General features: G+C 35.3%; 1 protein-coding gene across 1 annotated transcript in view; it reads left to right on the top strand.

Moving 5' to 3' along the window:
- Nucleotides 1-27,161, top strand: part of IL1RAPL1 (interleukin 1 receptor accessory protein like 1) — a 745,385-nt gene that overhangs the window by 706,656 nt on the left and 11,568 nt on the right. The window contains exon 7 of the mRNA XM_059678748.1: nucleotides 21,263-21,406. Within this exon, the coding sequence (XP_059534731.1) occupies nucleotides 21,263-21,406 (144 nt within the window). The remainder of the gene's footprint in view (nucleotides 1-21,262; nucleotides 21,407-27,161) is intronic.

Below are 27,161 nucleotides of genomic sequence, written 5' to 3'. Positions count from 1 at the left end.
TTCATTAAATTGGTCAGCTTTACTTCCAGCAATTGTATTCACTTTGAGTCTATATTTTACCTTATAATAGACTTACTTTAGTTTGAGTATACTGTCCTAAAGGAGATCTTCACTCATTTATTTATGCAGTTAATGATAATTATAAGAGCCTACTATATTTCTGGCACTGATAACATTAAATGAATGGGAAATAAGAACCAATATACTTTGGAATGCTGTCATCTACTTTTTAAAAATATTTTATTGATTTTTTACAGAAAGGAAGGGAGGGGGATAGAGAGTTAGAAACATCGATGAGAGAGAAACATCGATTAGCTGCCTTCTGTACACCCCCTACTGGGGATGTGCCCACAACCAAGGTACGTGCCCTTGACCAGAATCGAACCTGGGACCCTTCAGTCTGCAGGCCGACGTTCTATCCACTGAGCCAAACCTATTAAGGCTATCATCTACTTTTTAAATTTCATTGATATTAAGCATTCCTAATATTGTGCTTGTAGGGAATGTTTGACTCTGAAACTGTCCAATTAAAGGGATGCTCATTATCAATCTTATTCTGAATAGTTATGTTTAAATACACTGATTAAAATAACATGGCAGTTCATTCATCATGAAGTAGTTTGGGAATTAGCAAATTATCTACCTAAGAGACTAGCACTAGTTAATAATGATAAACATCTAGATTTTCTCTATTCCCCCTCAAACTCATTTTAATTCTTGCACACACACATAGTCTTTCTCCCTCCAAAGAAAGTAATCAATAGGAATTAGAGTTGTTCAATAAACTCCCTAGTCCTCAGAATATCTTTAGTAATGTAATTAACATGCACATCATTTAGGATGAATTGTTTTAAAGCCGGATGAATTTAGACCAGGTGGACTCCTTATCCCTTCTTCTAATGAATCTTTTTTGTAATATGTACTCCTATCCTTATTAGTATTTACCTAGTGCATTTATTTACTGAGAGATACAATAAGACCAAAGAACTATTTAAACCTCTCTCAGGACTCATCTTTGACATATTTAACCACTGGTTTTAGAAAATGGGAAAGCCAAACTTTTCCTAGATATTAAAACCTTCTCATCATCTATATGGTGGCATCTTCCTAGAAAGACAATGACCCATTAAAAACTGAATAGGCATCCAGGAAATACTCATTCAGTCATTGATGTGGGGGAGACAAAATAATTTTCCCTTTACCCTTTTAGGTTGTTGGCTGAGATACCCCCTGTAATAAGAAACCAGATTAACAGGAAAAAAAAAGATACAGAATTTCAATAGCGTGTAAACCTCCTATATACTGGGAGGATACTGAGTAACTGAATGGCCCCAGCCACCACCTTAAATACCTTCAAGCTAAAAACCAAATACGATGTTGGGGAAAGGGGCGCATTATGGGAGATTAGCAGGAAAAGCACAGTAAACAAAGAGGGTAAGGTTGTTATGTAAACATAAATTATTGCCTTCTCCAGTGATAAGCGTTTCTAGAAATTTAAAGCCATTTTTCTCTTTCTGATAGAGAGGGAGAAACCCTTACAAATGAAAGTTTTCTTATAAATGTAAATGTCTCTTATAAAAGAGTAATTTCTTGATTTTCAGAGCTTTTCCTGTGTCTGCTGTTTCTTAAAAATAATCAGCCTAAAATAATCCTTATGCCAAAAAGGCATATTTTTGGATGGTATATTCTGCTCCCCTTTATAGCTTATGCAGTGCCAAAATATTAAGGAACTTAAGTTATGTTGCTGCAGCATCTGCAAATCAGAGCCATCAGGTTTAACAAATTATCTCCTTGGATGAGATCAGACATTTTGCATTCAAAATTTTCTTCTATCCTATAGCAGTTTTCTTACTTCTCTGTTCTCCAATTGTATAAGACATCTAAACAGCTGACCCAAACTTTTGTTCTTGTTAACTAAATGCCAAACCAAAAACCACCAAGAAGAACACCTGGAGTCTATGTTGAATCCAGGAGCATACACTGTCCACTACTAGTGATTTTATACATTCAGTTTCTTGATATGGACATTCCAACATGGTTATTTGATTGCCACCAAACTTACAGGCATGAAAACTAAAGTTGTCAGCTATTTCCTTAGACATGCAATATATGATTTAAGTGAGCTTAACTCCAACTTATTTTTTACCTCTACACTGGGATATCTTTTCAAAGGTCTGTTGATTGTAGTTTTTTTTTTAATCAACTACAGCATGGAGATTTATTATGTAGCATAGTTTTGCATTTTAGTAATTTTGGTAATTCAGTTTTATTCAGTGTGAACTAGAATATCCAAGCAGCATCTTTGTTAGGAAAAAAGAACCACTGGTCACTGATAATTAGTTTATTTCATAATTAACAATTAACAAGGGGATGAGCCTGGAAAAAAACAATATTGGGATCTAAGAATGATAAGCCCTTCAGTTTTTATCATTCTTGGTGAACTAATCCAGTGGGCCAAAGCTCTTATTATTTAATTATACATGGGCATAGCTGTTGGAAGTGCTTTATTTGCTCTATTGTATTTTTCACTTGTTTTCTCAACTAAATGTAAATTCTTGATAAAGATCTTTAACTTGTACTTCTTATTATATGTTTTATTAAACATAACCACTTTGATGAGTGGGATGATTAAGTGTATTCTGAGTAATATGAAATTTGAAGCAAGATTTCTCAATCTTGTCACTATTTACATTTTGGGTCAGGTGATTCTTTGTTGTGGGGTGATTCAATGTGATGTCCTAGACATTGTAGAATGTTTAGCAGCATTCCTGGCCTCTACCCATTAGATGCCAAAATTACATTTCCTAGCTGTGACAAATATTATCTTCAAAGATTGCTAAATGTCCCCAGGGGACAACATTGTCACCAGTTGAGAACCAGTGACCTATAGTATGGATAGCAGAAGTATGAATATTTTAATCCCAAAAGACCTCCAAGATTCTATCAGATGTCATTGGAAGTTCAAGAGAATGGGTGTTTGTTACGCCATGGGAAATGATGAACAGGTTCCTTGTGTTTCCAGTCTTGGAGAGTCAACCAGAAGTTACTAGAGCATTGCTTCACAGTCTTTTTGTTGTTACTGCAATCTTTTCAGCATACTCAAATCACCTATGGAGTTGGTTAAAAAGGCATTCAAATTCAATAGTCCAGGGTGAGACTCAAGACTTTAATTTTAAATTTTAAATAAGTTCCTTATTTATGCTGACGGTGTTGGTTTGTGGACCACAATTGGCATACCAAGGTCTTTGCCTGGACAATAGATCTTCTAATAAACTTGACAGTATCTTATAGGTAAAGAGCAGCTAGCTCTCTTGAGTTCACTGTTTCCATGACAGAGAAATGAAAGAGGGAGGAGTAAAAACAGTCACTGGGACTAATTTCAACTAATTGCCTCATTCTTCTTACATGGTCAACACTTTTGAACCTACTTGAACATTGCCCTCATACTCTTAATGAGGTTACTTGTCCCATGTATTCAAAGAAATTGTGCTTTATTGAACACATTTGCTACTCAGAGAGATGTCTGAGGGGGCACTCTCTTCAAGTATTAAATAATTAACCTTTTAAATAAAGAGCTCTCATTGTTGGACATAGTTCTTATATAATTCTCTTTTTTAAAAAAGGAAATCTTCCCGGCCAGTGTGGCCCAGTAGTTGAGCATCAACCTATGAACCAGGAGGTTACAGCTTGATTCCTGGTCAGGGCACATGCCTGGGTTGCGGACTCGATCCCCCAGTAGGGGGTGTGCAGGAGGCAGCCCATCAATGATCCTCTCTCATCATTGATGTTTCTATCTCTCCCTCTCCTTTCTGCTGTGAAATCAATAAAAATATATTTTAAAAAATAAAAAAGGAAATCCACTTAGAAATGTCTCAACAACATATATATGGACATATATTTCAGGCTATGCAAATAGCAATTACCAAGGAGGAACAAGATATATGATGGGCAGTAAATACTGCTAATTTCCTGTTTTGAATATTTATATTCAGCTAAATTTCAATTATGTATAGTAAGGAAGAGCAGGCATGGCACTGCCACATATTATTAATCAACAATATGACAGCAAGCAGACAAAGAAAAAAATAACACAGTAATACCACCTGTATAAATAGTTACTTTGTGTTCAAAAGTTCAATTCATTTTTATTTTTTAAAGTATAGTTGGCATACAATCTTATATTGGTCATGTTAGTTTCAGGTGTGCAATATAATGATTCAACATTTTGTTAACATAAAAAACAACAACATTCAAACCTGTAAAGAATTTTTGGGAGTTTATTTAAGCCAAACTGTAGACAATTGCTAGGAAGCAGAATATCAATGTATTGAGATAGTGCTCCTGAGAATGGCAGCTTTGAACCTTGTTTTATATATTACCATCAAAGGAGGAGATGTAAGTTTGTTACATGAAATCCATTGGTGATAGATTAGAGAGGAGGGAGAAAGCAAAGTGGGGAAACGGCTGGGATTGGATAAAAAGTAAAATGATAAACACATGCTTCTTTTACGTAAGTGGGTTAGGATAGTTAACAGTAAACAATTAAAATGGTAATAATAACAATGAGGGAATCTGTGCCAGAGCTGTGCCCTGAGGGGTCCAGAAAAAGGGAAGTTACAAGTTGCCCTGACATTCCACAGGTATGTTATCTTAGGTGCAAAAAGACAATGGGCTCAGTAAAGATGGAAGTTGATCTTTGTCAGGGAGGATACTGGCCTAGGACATGACTACCCACTATAAACTGCTTTTTAATTAAAGGTTTTAATTTCAGACCATCCTTTGTGGTTACTGTACATCTCTTGAGTTTGCAAGGCCACCATGCAGGCCTTTCCTGAATTAGTCTGGTTAGCATGTGGCCCCTTTTTGTCCACAATTTTTATTCCTTACAGTGTGATCTCCCTACTGATTCTATTAATTATCTGTGACCATGTAAACTTATCATAATATTATTAACTATAGTTGCTTCCCCCTTTTCAACTTTCCTCCACCTCTCATCTATCTAGCATCTAATAACAGAAGTTATAAAACACAAGTATACCTAAGGTGAGGATAGAGGGAATCCACTGGAACTCACATCTTTGTGTTGGAAAATGACAGACAGTTTGAAAAATAATAATTCAGTTTAAGGTATTTGCAATAAGCCCACCAGTACCATCTAGCACACATTTTCATATATGTGATCAGATATCAGACAGGATAGCATATTCATGGCCAAACACACCACTTATTATTCCTTCTCATGTTATAGAAAACCGGAGAAAAACCAAGCAATACTTAAAGAAATGGAGTTACACAGCTTTTTTATGCCAGTGGACTCAGAGGAAGTTGCCTCTCAAATTCTGAGCAAACCAATATGGTGAAAGCCCCTCTTTTATCCCCTTTTGGTGTCTTTGTCCCCCAAATATGGATTATACTTCCGGACCTTTCACGGGCTTTGCAAAAAGCCCCATGTGTTGGGGGTCTTGAGACCATATCTAAGAGCCTGGCCTGGCACCAGCGCTGATAACCCCTCTTTCAGGGGCTGTGTCTTGGTTTGTGGCCTCTGTAAAATGTGAGCATTTAGGTAATAGGTCTTGCAAGATCAGTTTGTGTAGAAAGGGGCAATGATTTAATTATAGGTTATCAAGAATGTACACTGGGTTTGCTGGCACAGATTCAGATTGCTAGCCCCCCTCAAATATCAGGGTTACATTGGAATTAGCCTTTTAGCCTTCTCACTCAAAACTACCTTCATTTTAGGTCAAAACAACTTATTGACTGATGATGTTTCATAAGCTGCTCAAAATCTCAACCCACTGTAGGCTGCTTAGTGATGATTCATATAATGTTGTTGTATGAAAAGCAACAAATCATTCCCATTCACCAAATATACTTTTAGTGCCAGGTATGGGCCAAGCACTGGGTTAGGTGTCCTTAGAAGTTGAGTCACTGCTGCCTGAGGGATGTCTACCACCATCCTGGGGCATTAAAGCAACATTATTTGGGAGAGGGAGATGGCTGTGCATTTTTATGATTGTGAATTCCTGCAGTCAGTTGAGAAATGGCACAACTGGGTCATGAAATGCAAGGTATAACTTTTAATAAGAAGTTTCTGGATATTGAACTTTGACAATCAGGTCAGTAAGTGAGAAATTACACATGACACATAAAAACTGCTAACTACACTCTCAGGTCATACAGTAGGGAAAAAATGTGTTGATTTCCAATAAATTAATATGGTAACTTGTATTAGATGTTATTGCTGAGAATTGCATTTGCCATCTGTAAGAACTATGTTAGCTATTTGTCTCTATTTTTAGGGCACACATTCTATTTTCAGCATGTGTTCTATGAAGGATGATAAATCTGCAGGTTGATTTCTCTAAATTAAAAGTAGACATTTAAATGTTATTAAAGTTGATTTTATTTCTACTTCACAAAATATCTAATGGTATGTTTTAAAAAGCACAAAAAGGTAGTTAGTTTTTAAAGCCACCCAAGAATTATTTTACCATGAATTCAAATTTGATATGAATGAGGATTGAATAAGAAGAAACTGTGAACTGTGAAGAAAAAAAAACCAAAAAAACAAAACAGTTACTTGAAAGTGTTTTTATTTTTTGACTAGTCACCTGTTTGTGACCTAATGAAGTCTCTTCATGCCATTGTTCTTCATTTTTATCATTTGTAAACTAATTGCCCTTAAGTACCAGAGCAGGAATCCTGTAAGAACATATTAAACCCTGGGTGACTGATATTATATATTAGCCCATTTCTCAGATTTTATAGATTCTAGAGTTTTGTGTCATTGTACCTCATTTTGCAAATCTTGAAAGTGAACTAAAGCAGTTGCTCTTTCCAGGGATTTTCTTACAGTTGTGTTTGTAAAATTGCCTGGGATCTTTAGATGAGAAGTTCTTATAACTGCACAATAGAAATTACAATTCCATAAGATATGCGAGTGAAGTTAAAAGTACTGACTGGTAATGCTTGTTAAATTCATGGAAACTAAAATGGAAGAGGCCATTATCAAAGCTTAAAAGACTGGCACACATAAATTGCCTGACTTAAATCAGTTTGGAACTCTAGTATGTAATGTAAAATGAGTATGATTTGAAAGCTCATTGTTGCTATCCCACAGTTTCAAGGTAATGAATCACAACTGCTTGTTTACACTTTTAATTTTACCCAAACAAATTTGTCTATATTGTGTAAATATATCAATATTGAAAATAGCTTAAAGGAATATATTAAAGATATCAAAATAACATGCCATAGTGGCTATCTTCGTAAGTAGACTGCTGTCACTGGCAACTCAGTAGTCACATAAAAATTGGTATTATTAAAATGAATTATCAACTGTTGAGTACTCACATACCAGTTTAGTTTCCTCATCTGTAAAACACAATTTAACTAAATGGAATTTGAAATACACCTTTTCTCTAAAACAGGATTATGTTTTAACCTACTTTTTCAGTGAATACTTGTAAACTTTTGCCAATATGATTATTTATATGGAGAAAAGTGGCTTAGTGGTATTAAATAATTCCTGCTGGACTTGCCTTGCTGACCCAGGCATCTATAACTGATAGTTGGATAAATAGATATGTGAATGAAAAATTAATTTGGCTAAAGAGTTTATCATGACTCTTAGCAGAAACACAGATTGTAAACCACCTTGGGCAATTCTATTCCAAACTGCCCAGAGTAAAAGGCAAACTATAAGCTATTTTCTAGTATTAGTATTTAAATATATACATCGCTTGCCTCAGTTAAGGTTACTTGAAAACCTAATATATTTAAGAGATGCATAAAATTTTTAACTAAAGTAGTAATAGTGGTTATGTCTCAGGGCAGTGTGATTCCATGTGATTTTTAATTTATTTTTCATATTCTTATATTATTTTTCAAATTCTTTACAATAAGCATGTTTTGTAGAGACAGGAAAAAAAGGTGAGAAAAAAATAAATCTATTTTTGTGAAGCCACTGAAAATTTTTAAAATGCTTACAGGAAACCTATTATTATTCTGTTTGCAGCAAAATCAAGTTATTTGCACATTTTTAAAATATGTTAAAATCTAAAAAAAATATGTTAAATATATTTGCTTGAATATACAAGCTTGTTCCTGCATTATGTCTGTCTATATTAAAAAAATATTGCATTTTAGGGGACACTTTTACTTCTACATTATTTTCTCAAGCCACTGCTAATTTTCACCCACCAAAAATCAGTACACAGAGTGAGATGAGAGGATAATGCCTTATTCTTTGTTAAGCAGGGCTCTGTTACTGCCATTTTGGTAAAGACAATTTATTATTAAGGACAGACCCTTCATATACGTATCCCGGCTACACAGGCCATTAAAATGTATGTCACCCACTTTATTCTTAACTATGTCATTGTTTAAGGAGCCATTTACTGTTCCATTGGGAGGAAACAAGAAATGGTAGTTTCTGCTATTGGTAGTTCCCAAAATATGCCTATTTCTTCACAGAGTGTTAATGGGAGAAAAACAACTTAAACAGGTGTTGATAAATTCTTGACTTGTGTCTCTTTACAAAATGAGAAAAGAAAGTGGCAAACTTACCACAATTTTCCTCAGCATTTTTATGTTTTCAGAAAACAGAGAGTGATCAAAAAGATTCAAGAGAGATAAGAAATGGATTCTTCTATTACATCCATTGAAGGAAATGAGCCAGCATATGTTTTGATTATTGTTTTTTGTCTTAATAGTCTCTAGCTCTGTAGAATCACTAAGATATTGAATAAAAGTTGTCTCATGAGAGAAACAGCTTTTGCCAAAAAACATTTTATGTATTCCAATGCTTTCAATACTAAGGAAATGTGTTAAAACCCTAATGGAAGGAAATTATAATAATAACAAAATTCTGGAGTTCACCAAAGCATTCCATTTTGTATATTGCAATGCAATCCATTTTTATGTGAGTAAAATATTTTTATAAATCTATTTTCAACCATGGAATGTACTACAAAACACCTTCCAATTTTTTTAGAAGTGTTCAATATTTCTGTAGAAAATATGGCTTCTTCTGTTGGTTATCTAAGCAGTCCAGATGTTCTGGATTCTCTGGCCAATCCAAAGTGTTCCCAATAGAAGACCAGATTGTTCTAACTGTGACAATATATCCTCTGGTGGAGGGTTGCTTTCAGGATAAACACTGCATCCCTTAACAAAAGGCAATGCCACCTTCACTCTGACATTTTTCTCTCAAGAGATGTTTTGTAACATTCCATCTGTGCCTGTCTATTTGTATGACATGTCCAGAAGGAAATTCCTAGTGGAGGGAAAGCAAATACTTTTTCTTTAAAGAGATTTTATTTTAGGCATCAGTGAAGTTTGACACCTTGATATACAATTGCCCTGTCTTCTAAGCTGGTCACCTGAGGCCCATTTTGCTCGTCATTATAGCATTCTCTTCCTTCTTTGTCTGGTTTCTCCCCATCAAACTCAGTTTTATAAGATTAAAGAGGAAGGAGGCTTCCTGTATGTTTGTATGTGTGTAAATACGTAATATCTGTGTACATCCACTGCTTTTATAGTCTAAAGGGGAAATGTTTCAGCAATAGAGCTCTGTGTTAGTAATACCAAATTGTACATTTATAAAATATGTCAACTTTCCACTAGAGATAATCATTGCCCTATTTTTCTGACCTGATTTTGGGAACCTGGCTTAACTGATACCATGAATCCTTCAAATACTTTTTGACAAGGTACATGCTGGTTGCTCTGAAAAGGAAAAACAAACAAACAACAACAACAACAAAAAACAGCCTTAGCCAGTTTGGCTCAGTGAATAGAGTGTCGGCCTTCAGACTGAAGGGTCCCAGGTTCAATTCCCATCAAGGGCACATACCTCGGTTGCAGGCTCTATCCCTGCCTGGCCGGGCACTTGAGGGAGGCAACCAATTGATGTGTCTCTTTCACATCGATGTCTCTCTCTCTGTCTCTCCCCCTCCCTTCCACTCTCTCTAAAAATCAATGGGAAAATATCCTTGGGTGAGGATTAACAAAAAAAAAAACAAAAAAAAAGGAAAGGAAAAAAACATAAACAATATAGTCTAGCTGAGAAATCACTGCATGAATTTGTCTACCATCACTCATCATGACATACATTTGCTTTCCCTGTGCTTCACACCAAACTACTTGCCAAAAAACTTTGCAGCCACTGTGCTACACTGTACCAATGTCTGACCATATCTCTAAAATCCTCCAACAGAAACAAGAACACGCACAAACCGCCCAAAAGTTGCTCACCTATGGTTATGATACTTACAGTAAAACATTTCTTACACCCATATAAAAGGCCTAGCAGAGTGACATTTAAGTGCACAATAAAATAGTAACTTTTATTATTTTGTTAACCATTGCTTGCATGATTGACTCTGCAACTAGACATGGTCCCCTTTAAGGCAAGAAGCATACAGTATTTAATTTGTCATTTTATCACTAGAACTCAAAGCACTATACTTGGCACTTATTAAACCAAAATAAATTGAATGAATGAAGGAAAAGAAAAACTGAATAGGAGTATCAAAATTATAAAACAATAGATGATTTATTTCTAAATGCCAATAGAATACAAACTTTCCTAGTTCTATAAGACTATAATGTCATTGTATTAATGAATGAAAGAATATTTCTAAGTCAACACTTGAAGTTGAACATTTTTCTATAGAATGAATTATATTACCAAATCAATGGACTACATATTAATAATTATACCTCATTAGTTGCTTGAACCTCCTGGTTGCCCATAAATAGATATTTTTCAAATTGTAGAAAGGGGATACATAAAAATCTAACCTTTCATAGGAAAATTGAGGTTTTTTTTAATCAACCAATAATTCATTTAGCCAACAAATATTCATTGAGCACCTATTATGTGTCAGGTAGTTTTCACAGTACTTAGGTCAATAAAAAAATGTGAACAAAATAGACCAAAAAATTTCCCTGATGAAATTTATTTTTTAAATATGTGTTTATTGCCCTAGCTGGTTTGGCTCAGTGGTTGAGCATTGACCTGCAGATTGAAAGGTCCCGGATTCAATTCCTGATCAGGGCATATGCCCAGGTTATGGGCTTGATCCCCAGTAGGGGTGTGCAGGAGGCAGCTGACCTATGATTCTTTCTCATCACTGATGTTTCTGTTGCTCTCTCCCTCTTCCTTCCTCTCTGAAATCAACCCAGGCATGTGTCCTGATCAGGAACCAAACCATGACCTCCTGGTTCATAGTCAATGCTCAACCACTGAGCCACTCAGCTGGGCTCCCTGATGAAATTTAAATTGCAGTGGGATAATATAGACAATAAACAATAATAAATGTGTTAATAAAAAATTAAATATGGTATATAGTGATAAATGCTATAGAAAAAAATAGAAAAAGAAAAGTGGAAAAAATTCCAAGGTTAGGACATGTTTTTGGAAGATTAAACTGAATGCTTTGTACAGATTACTCCAGAATAGCTGTAAATAATGAAATCTTAATTCAAAAGTAATCGACCCAAAATACACTCTAATTACAATAACACTTTCAATAATGTGATCTTACCATTTGACCTGTCTTTTTTTATATATATTTTTATTGATTTCTTACAGAGAGGAAGGGAGAGGGATAGAGAGTTAGAAACATCGATGAGAGAGAAACATCAACCAGCTGCCTCCTGCACACCTCCCACTGGGGATGTGCCAGCAACCAAGGTACATGCCCTTGACCGGAATCGAACCTGGGACCATTGAGTCCACAGGCCGACGCTCTATCCATTGAGCCAAACCAGTTAGGGCTTGACCTGTCTTTTATTTTTTAACTTTTTATTTTGAAAAACAACCTGCAGACATTACAGAAAAACTTCAAAAAAATAGTATAATGGATTTCCACCTATCCTCTCTAACTAGAACCGCCAATTATTAACATTTTGCCACATTTGCCTTATCTCTCTTTGTCTAAGTAGGTAAATACATAGAACAACACTCTGTATAGTAACACACAATACATATTATTGCTGAACCACATGAGAGTAAATTACAGACATCATGACTAATTTCTTCAATGTGAATTTCCTAAAAACAAGGATATTTTCTTACAAAGCCAGAGTATATTTATCAAATTCAGGAAAATTAAAATAATAGAGTGCTATTATCTAGTATATAGTCTATTTTCACATTTCAGAGATTATCCCAATAATATCTTTTATACTATGTTGCCCATTCAGGATTACACATTGCATTTAGTTGTCATGTCTTTTTAGTCCCTTTTAATCTGGGATGATTCCTCAGCCTTTCATCTTTCATGACATTAACATTTTTAAAGAGCAAAAATCATATTTCATTTTTTTGTAGAATGTCCCTCAGTTTGAATTTGCCTATTTCCTACTTTTTTTGGATATTTACCTCTTCCTAGCTGGAATACTCCATAAATGATATTTTGCCTTCTCAATGTATCACATGAGGAGGTACATGATGCCAATTTGCTGGATTACTGGTGAAGCTGATTTTGGTCACTCCCTTAATTATTTTTTTATTGTTGAAAGTATTACAGTTGTCCCCCTTTGTTTGTGGTTTCTTTCCCATTGACCTCCTCCACCCTGCACCAACCCCTCCCAGGCCTTCACCACTCTATTGTCTGTGTGCATATATGCATGTGGGATCACTCAATCAAATGGGAGTTCCATTTTTAATTTTTTGAGGAAGCTCCATACTGTTTTTCACAGTGATTGGACCAGTCTGCATTCCCACCAGCAGTGCACGAGGGTTCTTTTTTCTCCACATCCTCGCCAGCACTTGTCGTTTATTGATGATAGCCATTCTGACAGGTGTGAGGTGATACCTCGTTGTTTTAATTTGCATCTCTTGGATGATTAGTGACTTCGAGCATTTTTTCATGTTTCTTGGCCTTCTATAAGTCCACTTTGGAGAAGGGCCTATTTAGGTCCTTTGTCCATTTATTAATGGGATTGTTTGTCTTCATTTTAAGTTGCATGAGTTCCTTATATATTTGATAATTAACCCCTTATTGGATGTATCATTGGCAAATAAGTTCTCCCATGATCTCTTTTCACTTTGTTGATGGTTTGTTTGCTGTGTGGGAGCTTTTTATTTTGATGTAGTCCCATTTGTTTATTTTCTTTGCCCTAGAAGTATTGATAAACATGTTGCTATGTGAGATGTCTGAGATTTTGCTGCCTATGGCTTCTTCTAAGATTTTTATGGTTTCACATCTTACCTTTAAGTTTTTTATCCATTTTGAGTATATTCTAGGTGTAAGTTGATGGGCTAGCTTTCTTTCTTTCTTTTTTTTTTTTTTGCATATACCTGTCCAATTTTCCCAACACCATTTATTGAAGAGACTGTTTATACTCCATTGTATGCTCTTGCCTCCTTTGTCAAATATGAATTGAGAATAATGGTTCAGGTCAATTTCTTGGTTCTCTGTTCTGTTCGATTGATCTACATGCCTGTTCTTGTACTAGTACCAGGCTGTTTTAAGTACAGTGGCTTTGCAGTATATCTGGTATTGTGATTCCTCCAACCTTGTTCTTTCTCAAGATTGCTGCAGCTATTAGGGCTTCTTTTTTGGTTCCAGACAAATTTTTGTAGTGTTTGTTGTAGATCTGAGAAATATGTCATTGGTATTTTAATAAAGATTGCATTGAATCTATAGATTGCTTTGGGTAGTATGGACATTTTAATGATGTTGATTCTACCAATTCGTGAACATGGTATATTCTTCCACTTGTTTATATCTTCCTCTGTCTAATAAATAGTCAGTGGTAAGGGTACTTTAAGACATTGTGAACATCCGGTCTCATCAATCTTTCACCCAATAATTTTAGCTTCTGTTGATAACTCCTGCCTGAATCAATTATTATTAGGAAGGCAGAAAAATGACATTCTACTCTAATGAAGACCTTCCCTCTTTCTTAATTTATAATTAGTATGAACTCATGGATTCATATTTTATTCAATTACTGTCATTATTCATTTTAACTTGTCAACCTGTCTTTTAATACATACCACTTATGAATATTTCCTACTTTATAGGAAAAACAAAACAAATCACCCTTCCTATCTGGTTGGAAAAAAGAAAAACACATTCCAAGGGTAGGCTCTAGCAAACTGTAAAGTGAATGATGCAGTCCAGGTGGGGTGGTTCAGTGGTCGAACGTTGACCTATGAACCAGGAGATCATGGTTCGATTCCTAGTCAGGGCACATGCCAGGGTTGCAGGCTCGATCCCCAGTATGGGGCATGCAGGAGGCAGCCTATCAATGATTCTCTCTCATCATTAATGTTTCTATCTCTGCCTCCCACTCCCTTCCTCTCCGAAATCAATAAAAATATATTCTAAAAATAAAATAAAAATAGAGAATGATGCATTTTTCCCTGTAGTATTTCATTTTATTTTTAATTGTAATAGTTTATTAACATGTAACAATTCAGTTCTAAGGGGTTGTGGGAGCTTAGTCGAACTAGTCCTTAATGGTGGCTTCTACCTAATGACCATATGTGCATTCTTTTATATATATATATATATATATATATATATATATATATATATATATATAATTGATTTTTTACAGAGAGGAAGGGAGAGAGATAGAGAGTTAGAAACATCGATGAAAGAGAAACATCGATCAGCTGCCCCCTGCACATCTCCCACTGGGGATGTGCCCGCAACCCAGGTACATGCCCTTGACCGGAATCGAACCTGGGACCCTTCAGTCCGCAGGCCGACGCTCTATCCACTGAGCCAAACTGGTTTCGGCATATGTGCATTCTTGATTGGCAGTAATTTAAAGTTAATTTGGTACTTTGGCTGAAAACTTCTTTCTAATATGGCAAAGTATATTACTTTGAAGGTAATCTTTTGCCCAAATGTTTAATTTAATTCACCAATCAAGCTTCTACATTCAGAGACAATTATTATTATTATTATCATTATTATTAGGTATACTCTGCCTCGTTCCAAAAAGCACTTTTGCAAGAGCAAATTGCTCTTTACGTACTAGTTTGTACCTTCCCAAAACATTTCCTTGCTATTATGTGAATAGCAATTCAGCTTCTTAATGTGTTACCAAAAAATTATAACTACTTCTAAATTGCATTGATGTATTGTAGAATTGAGTTGAACATCTTTGTAGGCTGAACATAATAATTCTCCTGCCAGGAACAAATAAGTTATACTGCTCCAGAGAAATAAATATGCATATGAATTTATGTGGATGGATAAATCCTTATAAATTTAAGCTCTTTATAACACAATGAAAGAAGAGAAAATGTACTTGGTGAAGCTAATGAATACACTGGGATCATTATATTGTCTATCATGCATTTTCCCCACAAACTTGCATTTTACTGCATATAAATCAGAGCAGAGCATTTTAAATGACTTTATATAATGAATGAGGCAATTTTAGGATGAACTATATAAGAATAAGCCACCTAAAATATTTAGTCATACCTTAAATGAGATTATGTATATCAGTAGACAGAGAGATACAAAATGAAAACTTTAAGTGAAGAGTTCAAAAATACATATAAATTTTGATTTAACTTTATTAGCATTTTTACCTCTTCAAAGATACATAGCAGAAATTGTTTGTACACAATAACACCAGATACAATAAAAAAAAATAGGATCCCAAAATATACGAAGTAATTGCACCAAGATTAGTGTAAACCAAATGCATTTATTATTTGCAATGTAATCCAGTATACTAAGAGATGGTGTGCGCTTTATTTTAATTAGCTGTTTCTTTTAAAGGGTTCTTGGTCCAACTGTCTTGATAAGAAAAAAAATTGTAGTCATTGCTCAAAATGCTTGTAGCAAATTTAGTTTAAAATTGAAGCAATTTATTCCAAAAGCAATCTACTACTGCAACTATAATCAATGTGTTTTCCCTTAGCCCATACTGGAGCTTTCCAAGGACTATTGTTAGCTGCCTTTAACTAAATAACTACTGGTGCCCTTAAATGTAACTCTTGGCACTTTTTCATTTGTTGTGTTTAACCAAATGCCAGTTTTCCTTAGGTTTGCCTAGCAATTTTGCTTTACAATTTTCAATATTCAGTCTCAGTCCTTTAAAGTGGGCAAAGTCTATCATTTTAACAAAATAACACAAAGACTAAACATATTTTAAAAGGTCTGTGCTTTCTCTTTCCATCCTCTGATGTTGAATTGTACTGAAATGGAATCTTTTTTTTTATTTTTTAAGTGCCGCCACTATAAGCATCTTGAACTTGAGCTGAAAAGCAGGTCCCAATTCAAAGGATAAAATTACATTTGCTGGGGCAACACCATTCACATTATAATGCAAATATATTCTTTGAAATTAGTGTTTTGGGTTTCTTCAGATATATTCCCAGAAGTGGAATTGCTGGGTCATAAGGCAGTTCCATTTTAATGGAAAGATAAAACACAGAAGTGGGCCCAAATCTTTTCTTTTAACTGTAACAGAATTTAACCCCTAGTAATTTTGTCCTCATTCAATGTATAAGCAATAATGGGTAGCACTCATATTAATGAATGTGTCCAGCTTGGAGCAAAAGAAATGTAGCAATTAAATTTAATAACCATTTCTTTAGGAGCTTTTATATATGCTTTATAAACCAATGTGAATAACTTAAATCAAATGGAAAAATTTTTAACCTGCACATATTTATAATGCGAAAGCATATAAATTACTCTTGCATAAAAATAATGTAACTGAGAAGCAGGCACTGGTGTGTGTACTATTCAGAAAAACACATTTCTGACTTTCAAGGATGTTATAAGAACACCATGCTTCTGCATGTAATTTTACAGAAGTATCTGGGAACAGTCTGAGATAATCTTAGGCTTTCAGTATCAATTAGCTCCTTGTAAATGCTATTTCTTTTGACAAGATTTTGCTATTATTAGTAGTAAATGACTATCATATGGCTCAGAAAACTTATTCTTACTTATTGCCTATACTCTAGATATATAACTTTTCATATGTTTGTACCTTAAAGGAGGTATTCATGTGACACAAGACCACTTTGTAATTGCTTAGCTAGATTGACCCTTCTCTCTTTTTCTTATTACATTTCAGACAATACTATTTATTGGCCTAGTAAATAGTGTATAAAACTTTCTGAGTGGCTCATGACATCTTGAAATGGAAATCACTAATATTTGGGCAATTACTTCTCTAAAAATAAAAGACTTTATTTTTATATAATTTTCTCTAATTTATACATACTCAATTTTTACAAGTTGAAAAAGAAACTATATAGAGACCAATATTATAAATTCCATCTGAAGAAAATGAGGACTCTCCTTACTGGATTAATAGCATTATGTCCTAGGCATGTTTTTCCATGTTTCTAAAGGTATTTGACTAGATAAGGGTGCGTAAGACATGTTGGATGCCCAAGCCCAGTGCCATGCCTCCAGAATCAAAGAGTGTGCTTGGGGGCAAAACAGAAGAACCCTTCCCTGCCTGGGAAGTTATCTACAGCATAACAGCTGTCCTGACTTCCATTTCTCTTTACAGCTTCTCCCCACATAGAACATAGGTTAGACCTTACAATGGCTCTTTAAATTTTTTTTCAAATAATTGAAGTACTATTCACATAATAAAATGCATAGATCTTAAGCGTTCAGCTCAATAAGTTTTTTTAAAATATATTTTATTGATTTTTTACAGAGAGGAAGGGAGAGAGAGAGAGAGAGAGAGAGAGAGAGAGAGAGAGTCAGAAACATCGATGAGAGAGAAACATCGATCAGCTGCCTCCTGCACATCCCCCACTGGGGATGTGCCCGCAACCCAGGTACATGCCCTTGACCAGAATCGAACCCGGGACCTTTCAGTCCGCAGGCCGACGCTCTATCCACTCAGCCAAACCGGTTTCGGCAGTTTTGACAAATGTATATACTTCTGTATCCAACCCCGAAAAAATGCAGAATATTTATTGCACCCCAGAAAGTTTTCTCTTACCACTTTCCAATAAATGTTATCATAACCCAGTCACAAAACAATCATTTTGTGATTTCTACAACTGTGCTTAATTTTGCCCTGTTCTTAGACTTCATTTAAATAGAACTGTACAAAAAAAAAAAAGATATTATTGTATATCTGGATTCCTTCACCTAACGTCATTTGTGAGATTCATATATACTGCATGTTGTATGTATCTGTAGTTTATTCCTTGTGCTGCTGTGTATGTTCTAGCATATGGACACACAACAAGTTGTTCATTATCTCCTGTTAAAGAGCATTTGGGATGTTTCCAGTTGTGGCTACTTTGAACGAGACTACTCTGAACATTCTTGTACAAATCTTCTTGTGGACATCTGCTTATATTTCCTTTGGGTAAATACTTAGGAGTATAATTGCTGCTGATAGGATGCATTCATATTTAACTTCATTAGAAACTACTTCAGATTTTCTAATATAGTAGTGCCATTGAGCACTTCCACTAGCAATGTTTGGGAGTGGAAGTTAAGCATTCTCCATTAGTTTTCCACTTCTTTTCTCCCAAAAGAAATTTTAGAGTGATCAATTTCAACTGTTTAATGGGTAACTTAGAAAAAAAGAATGAATCTTAAAAGGAGCCATAATCTACCATCATAATCAGTGTAATTTAAAGCATATTTTTCTGATGCATAAATTAGCCTACTGGCATGTTAGAGTATTATGCGGGCTTCTTTGTGTGGTGGAGTTTAACACACATAGAACAAGTCTTGAGAGAACAAGACTCATTGGACCCCACAGTATTATCTACTCACTTATCCTTTCTTTTCACATACCATTGGGAAAACATTATGCTGAATAGCATTTTATATTTCATTTCTTGTATTTTTGTGGTACCATTTTATATTGTCTCTCACAAGAGTCAACAGATAACACTGTCTGATATTTATAAATCCAAAATATTAAATTTCCTGGAGGTACTTTTCATTATTTCACACTTCATATCAATTTACTTAGACCCTAAAAGATTTAATAGTTCACTTTATTTTTCTTTGTTAAATTCATAAAGTCCAACCACTTTTTCTAATGTTTTCTTCTAGTCCTTTTTAATTTTAACAAGAGCAGGAAAACACACTTGATTAAACAGTAGTTATATGTGTTTGTTTATTAAACTGTTGACTTAGAAATGAAGGACTAGAAAATGAGAAGTATGGCTGAGTTTTTTCTGCAATGCAAACACACACACACACACACACACACACACACACACACACACACAGTCCTTGTGAGAAAATGATGGCCATGCTTTTCAGATTATTTATCACCAATACTGCACTACACCCAGGATGATTTCACCCCATTACAAAATCTCGGGAATGATCTTATAATCCAAGAGTAGTCATCACTACAAAACTATACATTAAAGTTCCCAATCTAAGCCTATAATAAAATTAGATAACCCTCTAGTGGTATCTAAATTTAAAAATCAAAAATACCATTATTATAGAGCCATAATTTCAGAAATATTTATCTTTAGTTGTAATTAAGGAAAATAGTACTCTTTTTTTATTGCTTAAAGTATTACAACGGGTATTACATATGTGTCCTTTTTTCCCCCCACCCTTGACAATCCCCTGGCCTCCCCTACCCCCCAGTGTCTTATGTCCATTGGTTATGCTTATATGCATGCATACAAGTCCTTGGGTTGATCTCTTACCCCCCTCTCTCCTGCCCCCCAACCCTTAACTGCAGCGGGAAGGCCAGGGAAAATAGTACTTTTCAAGGTAGTTGTCAACTGCAGTGAACAATGGCTACCCATCAGTATGGACAACATATAGACTACAATGATCAAGGACACATGAATGCAAAGGCAGTAATTTAAAGTGAGTTTCAAAGTCTGTGGAGTCTGGCTTAATGTGTAAATGCAAGTAGCCTTGAATTTGTTACAATATCCATGAATTCTAAAGAAGAAAAAAGTTCTAGCCGGTTTTGCTCAGTGGATAGAGCATTGGCCTGCAAAGTAAAGGGTCCCTGGTTCAATTCTGGTCAAGGGCACATGCCTGGGTTGTGGGCTCCAACTCCAGTAGGGAGTGTGTAAGAAGCAGCTGATCAATAATTCTCTCTCATTGATGTTTCTGTCTCTCCCTCTCCCTTACTCTCTGAAATCAATAAAAAACATATTTAAAAATAATAATAAAATAAAGGAGAAAAAAGAAGTGAATATTTTATCCTGAAAAAAATTGTCTGATAATTTTTTATGTAATGTAGACATTTAATCGGAATAAGAGAACTTGTGTACAGTGAATAGCAAGAAAATAAATTTTTTTTGTTTTGATAGAATGTAGTAACATGTGAGTAGCCTAGTGAAAGGAAAACACTCCCAACATAGTCTGGTGTAACATCTACTAGGTGGACTATTTCTTTAACCCTAGTAAGCATGCAGCCCCCAAGACTATGGTAGACCACACTGGCACCACTTTATTCAGAAAGATGCAGGACAAGAGTCATTGCTCCTGGCAAGAGACAGCAGACAATATTGATTAGATGGTATACCCAACACTCTACAACAGTCCACACTGCCCCTAAGAAACTGTGTTTTTCACTCATCTCCCTTTAGTCCCAGCCTTCAAGTGACAGCTCAGGTGAGAAGGATAAAGATTCACATTAGGGCAAGCCAGTGTTGCTCAGTGGTTGAGTATTGACTTATGAACCAGAAGGTCACAGTTCAATTTCAGGTCAGGCCATATGCCCTGGTTGCAGGCTCAATCCCCAGTGGGGGGCATGTAGGAGGCAGCCAATCAATGATTATCTCTCATCATTGATGCTTCTCTCTCTCTCTCTCTCTCTCTCTCTCCCCCCCCCTTCCTCTCTGAAGTCAATAAACATATTTTTTAAAAAAAATATTCAGAAGCCATCCTGGCTTAAAAGCTTCATATCAACAGAAATCAACTCTATAAGCATAGCTATTAGAATTCTTACAAGGGTTTTGTTTGTATATGAGTTATTTCACTCAGGCAAGCCTAAAATTATTTTTTTCCAAACAGGTATTTATACTTCTGTCAGTCCAAATGCAATCTAGGAACATAGGTTCATTTTTACCACAAGCAATGTTGCTTAGCAACAGTTATCATATACCACCTCATCTGGTTACCAAGGAAACAAAGCTAGAAAGTTATTGAAAGGCCACATTTTCATGCAAAAAGGAAAGGGGATGTGTTAATGCATGGCCCACATCTGGTCTCATCCACAAAACTGTGAAATCAAGTTGAATTTATGATTTTGGGTGTGAATATGGTATAAATCTCTCTTGTGGTGTTTTTCCTAGAGCTGATGTACACAGTTGAACTTGCTGGAGGGCTAGGTGCTATCCTTTTGCTGCTTGTTTGTTTGGTGACCATCTACAAGTGTTACAAAATAGAAATCATGCTCTTCTACAGGAATCATTTTGGGGCTGAGGAGCTGGATGGAGGTAAGATGAGTTCCCTCTTTTAATGTTTTTCGGAATATTCTTATTCGTTTCTGTCTTTGTTTCACTGAGAGAAAAGACAAGTTAACTTCGTTAACCATTAATAAGAGCTTTAGAATCCTTCAGTGTTCAATTTGTAACTTCAGTTTTTTACATGGAACTATATGTGTGATTCTTTGGAGCCAATAGGTATTTTCCTCTGAAAATTGTAAAGCAACACCTGCCCTCTTTTGAATTGTATTCCAAACACCACTTGTGAATTGTAAGTGCTGATTACAATGCTATCAGAGTATTCATTTTCGCTCACATTGTAATCAGTACTGAAAGGCCAGCTTTACTTTTCTATATAGGTAAGGAGTGTCTCTTTTAATTGTGTTCCCTAGCCTGGTAGTTTGAAGTGAATCTCAATTTGTTTCTTATTTAAACTGATCAGTTATAATAAACTGTACTGAATATTTTAGAATTCACCCAGCGATCTTTTTAAGCCTGTTTATTTAGCTATAATTAGGCAAGCTAATTTTTATTCTAAGTGTGGACCAACAGATAGGAAAGTGCACAAGCATATTCTTTTCATAATTATACATTTATTAGTTTTACTCAAATTGGACAAGTAAATATTATTTTCATAGAAATGGTAATTGTTTTTGCCTCTGGTCAGTCATAAATATGCGTATAATCTAAGAGGAATTTAGGTTGCTAAAAATTGAGCTCTTTAAACCACCTATTAGAGGACTTAAGTTTTTTTTTTTTTTTCCTTTTTGGTCCTTTGAAAATGGTTCCTATATAAGAAAATTTGCAATACAGGAAGCATATGCAAATTGACAATAAATAGTTCAGATGATGGTTTCTTGATGATATTTATAAACTTTTTTTCATTAACTGTCAGCTTTACACTAAATAGTACAAAGAAAAAATGCCCATGGTGCCACATTTCCAGGTCTTCTGGAAGAAATCCCCAGGTAGAAGTATAGCTTGCCAGACTTGTGAGGAGGAGCAGTTCATTTAGCATCCCTAACACTCCTCTCTATTTTTTTTTGTTTTAAATATATTTTTATTGATTTCAGAAAAGAAGGGAGAAGGGAGATAGAAACATCAATGATGAGAGAGAATCATTGATCGGCTGCCTCTTGCACGCCCCACACTGGGGATTGAGCCCGCAATCTGGGCATGTGCCCTGACCAGGAATCTAACCGCGACCTCCTGGTTCATAAGTTGATGCTCACCCACTGAGCCATGCCAGCTGGGTTTAACACTCCTCTCTATTTAACCTCCCCTTTCCATTAGGGTAAAGCCTGTGCTGCAGCAAAACTGTATTTTTTTTCTTTTAAGTGCTAATTTGCCTATTTCTTCTTTGTTCCTAATTTTCTTGCCTGTTTATACAAATTATTCATATTTTTGCTACTGCTTTAAAGAGATATGAGAAAGGTGTCAATGTCAGCTGTTATTGAATGGGTACCAAGAAATGTGCTAGGCATTCTTAAAATCATTCTTGCTAAACCTCAAAAAATTCTGAGGCCAGTTATCATCTCCATTTTATTGATATAGAAACTGAGGCTCCCAGAGGTTAAATAACTTACTGAAGAAAATATCACAAGTATTATGGTTCATGGTCAAGATAGGATTTGAAAATAGGTCAATTTCAAAAGCCTTTATTTTACTGAACACTGAATCCCTATTATTTTCAACCCTATAAAAATTTAGTATGTTCAGTATAATCTAAAGATCCACTATTATTAACACAATAGACGATACTTGGAAAAGCAGTTTACCTAAGCAAGTCTCACTTTATCTGTTAACCCTATTTTTAATATATTTATTTTGTGTTCTAATGACATGAATGATGTTACCCAAACTATCAATTTCTAGTATGTTTTCTTAAAATTTGAATTCTTTACTGTTGAAAATATTACATGTCTCCTTTTCCCCTCTAGTATGGTTTTTATTTGTCATGTTCTACATGGTAGGAGATTCTAATGGTTTTAGATGCCTATGAACCTTAGTCACATCCCCTTGGATCCGTCAACACATGCTGTTGTGGTTGAATGATTATCTGCTCCGTCAGTGGCGGAGAATTTCTCTGACATCATCAAATTCAAATTTTCCTAGCTGTCCCTCAAGTCCTTTCACCTTCCAAAGAAATAACTGTTAAGAAGAGACACCAGGCTTTTCATGTTCTTTAGTTGGCTTCTAACAAAGAAATGCAATTTGAAAGTCAAAACTGAGCAATGTCTCCCTTATCCTGACCACCTTTTCACCTCCTCTGAAAGGGAAATACATAAAATACTTTCGGAAGTAAAGGAAGGCCAAGAGTGTGAAGAATAACAGGAAAAGAAAGTTTAGCTAATATTTTGAAGTAATGCCTTACTATGGTGACATGATAATAGCAAATTCATTGACCGTTTATTGAATATTTATCAAATAACAACCGCAGTGTTGACTACTTTATTGATACTCAGAGAATCACACAACCAGAAAGACAGAATATAAACCCAGGTCTAAAACACTCCAAACCCCAACTATTTCAGCCACTGTGTCAGAGTAGGAGAGGAAATATTTGGCATCAGAGACACATTCAGCCAGTTCCTTGTAGGTTATTACAATAGGCATTGCCTGGCTCTATCAGTTCTGTATCAGGATTCCAAGATAGAACATGTTGCTGCTTTGCACCCCTAGTTTGTTCACATTATTCCCTGTCCCCCTCTAACCTTACACTTTGTTGTTGCCCCTGAACTTGGGCCTTAGCATTTCTCTTCTGATTCTGCAACACTCACCTTTCTGGATCATATTTACAACTCTATCTTTAATTGCCTTTATGCACTAATAAGTCCTTAATCCCAGTTTCCTTGTTTTAGTATCATTTTGGTTACTAGGAGGACCAGGACGCATAGGGTAGTGCTGGCACTTTTAGGGAGAAAACCACTGAGGCCAAAGAACCTGTTAAATCACACATGACGCCATAGTGCAGAGTTTTATATTTTGGTATTTTGCTCCATACTTCATCTGGTCTTCCTTTCTTCCTTCCCTTCTATCCACTAAACTGTTCAAATAACCCTATTATTATTAGAGAGATATAATAATATATGCTTTAAGAAATTGGGAAAAACAGACAAGCAAAACAAAATCCAGCACATTCCTACCCTGACTGGTTTGGCTCAGTGGATAGAGCATCGGCCTGCAGACTGAAGGGTCCCAGGTTCAATTCTGGTCAAGGGCATGTACCTTGGTTGCAGGCACATTCCCAGTAGGGGTTGTGCAGGAGGCAGCCGATCCATGTTTCTCTCTCATTGATGTTTCTAACTCTCTATCCCTCTCCCTTCCTCTCTGTAAAAAATCAATAAAATATATTTTTTTAAAAAATCCAGCACATTCCCACCAATCATGGGTCACCATTATTAACACTTTAGCACATGTCCTTATGGCGTCTTCCAGATGTGGGGAAGACAGTTGTCACATGGGAGATTTATCTCTCCTTATGGGGGTAGGTGGTGGGGACAGAGACATCAGAGTGTTCTTGCAATTTCTTAAGTAACTTTAATTCAAAATAATCAACATGCCATTGTGGGATATCTTGGGGAAAAATAATCAAGCCTGGAACAATTTCCCACTAGATACTCTGTAGGGATCAGATGTGTCTCTAAATTATGTTAATTAATTGTATCTCTTGAATAGCACTGATTTCATGATGGAGGGTCTGTTTCCAATATCCATTATACTTAGTAAAAAGCTGCTAATTTTAGCAATGAAACTTGATTTCTAACATCCATTGTACTAATTAATGAAGTATCTACTTTTGATCAGAAATAAAAATAGTTGATGTGCTTGCAGTGCTGCCTCTAGAGCAAGCATGTCAAACTCAAAAGCTAACACTGGCCAATTAACAAGGTTTAAGTTTATGTGGACCACAAAAAAACAAAAGCTTCAATTTTCATAGAAACGTAGGTTTATTTCAATAGAGACATGCTGAATACAAAGGGCTGAAATAAATGAGTCATCATTAACATAAAATAATAGAACATTTTAATAAAAATTAATATTTTTCTTAAACATTAACTTACCATACACTGAATAACTGCACAAATTAATAAGCGTAATGCAAATAAACCTATTTTTCTTGTTCTCAGTAAGTGAAATATTTCCTGTTGCACACACCAAACAAGTCAGTACAAGACTAATGACATGGCAATCAGCTGCTAAAATATTCTCTGCTAGTATTGGTGGAGAGAAATGGTGTGCCTGTGCATAAGGTGCATAAGGGAAATGAATGCAACATTATAGTAATCAGTAATTAGTGAACATTGTAGTTTGTTATTAATATATAGAGACCTGGTGCACGAAATTCGTGCACGGGCAGGGTCCCTAGGCCTGGCCGGTGATCAGGGCTGATTGGGGCCTTCCAGCTGCCGGGGCCTCCCCCAGCTGCTGGCTAGGGCCTTCCTTTGTTCCACACCACCCCCTGGTGGTCAAGACACGTCATAGTGAGCAATCAAACTCCTGGTCTCCAGGTCGAACTCCCAAGTGGAAACTTTGCTATATATATATATAATGTATAACAGGATGTTGTAAAAATTAAGTTATGAAATTTTTATTAAAACATTTCTTACATAACATTATATTGGCTGGGCTGTAAAAATATTTGTTGTGGGCCAAATGTGACCCACAGGCCACGAGTTTGACATGTTTGCTCTAGAGTGTTGTCTTAGTCTAATTAAATGCTAGCTGACCATCCTGATAAAGACAGCCTACTATCTCTAGAGCAGAACTTATACTAACTCAGTATCTCATCATTTTTGCTGGAATAACTATTAAGAAAACAATTATTGTAACATCATACTCTTTTGCTCCTCCCTGCCTCTGCCTGGGGTTTCCCTTCCACTTTAGTTTAAGAGTTTGTATAGATGTAATCCTTTCTTCCTTCCTTTCTATTTCTCCTCCCTTACTGTCTCATACAGGTTATATTTTCTCCCTAACTTATAAAGATTTTCCTCATAAGTCTAAGAGCTACTTATTTTCTCCTTCATTGCTTCAAAAATGGCACTATAGACACATTATGATTGTCCTTTTTCACTTTAAGAAATGAGCACTTACTAGTAAATGCTTACTACTTGTAGAGCATTGTGAATCCCAGATTCCTTATCTCTCTTCTATGAAAGGAAGGCTGAAAGTAATGAAGAAAAGAATTATTACTTCCAAAATTTTGCAAAGATGTCTAGATTCTATAACTGGCTCTACAAATGAAAAAAAATTAGCTATTTAAAGAAAAACAAGGTTCTAAACTTATAGGTAGTCTAATAATAGAAGAAAACAGCAAGTAACAACTCTTACATGATTATATTGGCAAATGTCAGTAAGGTACTACATAAGTTTTCTTTAGGAAGTAACTTATAAGAACAGGCTTAAGAATTCATTTTGAAGCGAGGATCTAATTCTAGACAAATGACACTATTTTAGGTTTGTTTTTCTCAGAGTGCAAACTGTTCTGTTTTTATTTTTATTTATATACCTCTGACTAGGAAGGGTAAGGGGCATGCTAACTCATAATGATAGAACAAGCTTAAAAGAAGCTTGTTTTGGCAGGCTTGTTACAAGCTTATAAATTGCTAATACAATTTCTATTTTCAAAAAGAAGAAAGAGATCTCTAGTTCTACTTTGGGAGAAAATTTAAGATAATCAATCAATTAGTTGCTTTGCTATCTTAAGTCAAACAATGAGTCTAGTAGAATTTTCTCTTTCAACTGACTGAATTAACTACATAAATAT

The sequence above is a fragment of the Myotis daubentonii genome, chromosome X (assembly GCF_963259705.1).
Source record: "Myotis daubentonii chromosome X, mMyoDau2.1, whole genome shotgun sequence".
Taxonomy (NCBI): Eukaryota; Metazoa; Chordata; class Mammalia; order Chiroptera; family Vespertilionidae; genus Myotis; species Myotis daubentonii.
This window is presented reverse-complemented; position numbering and strand designations above follow the sequence as displayed.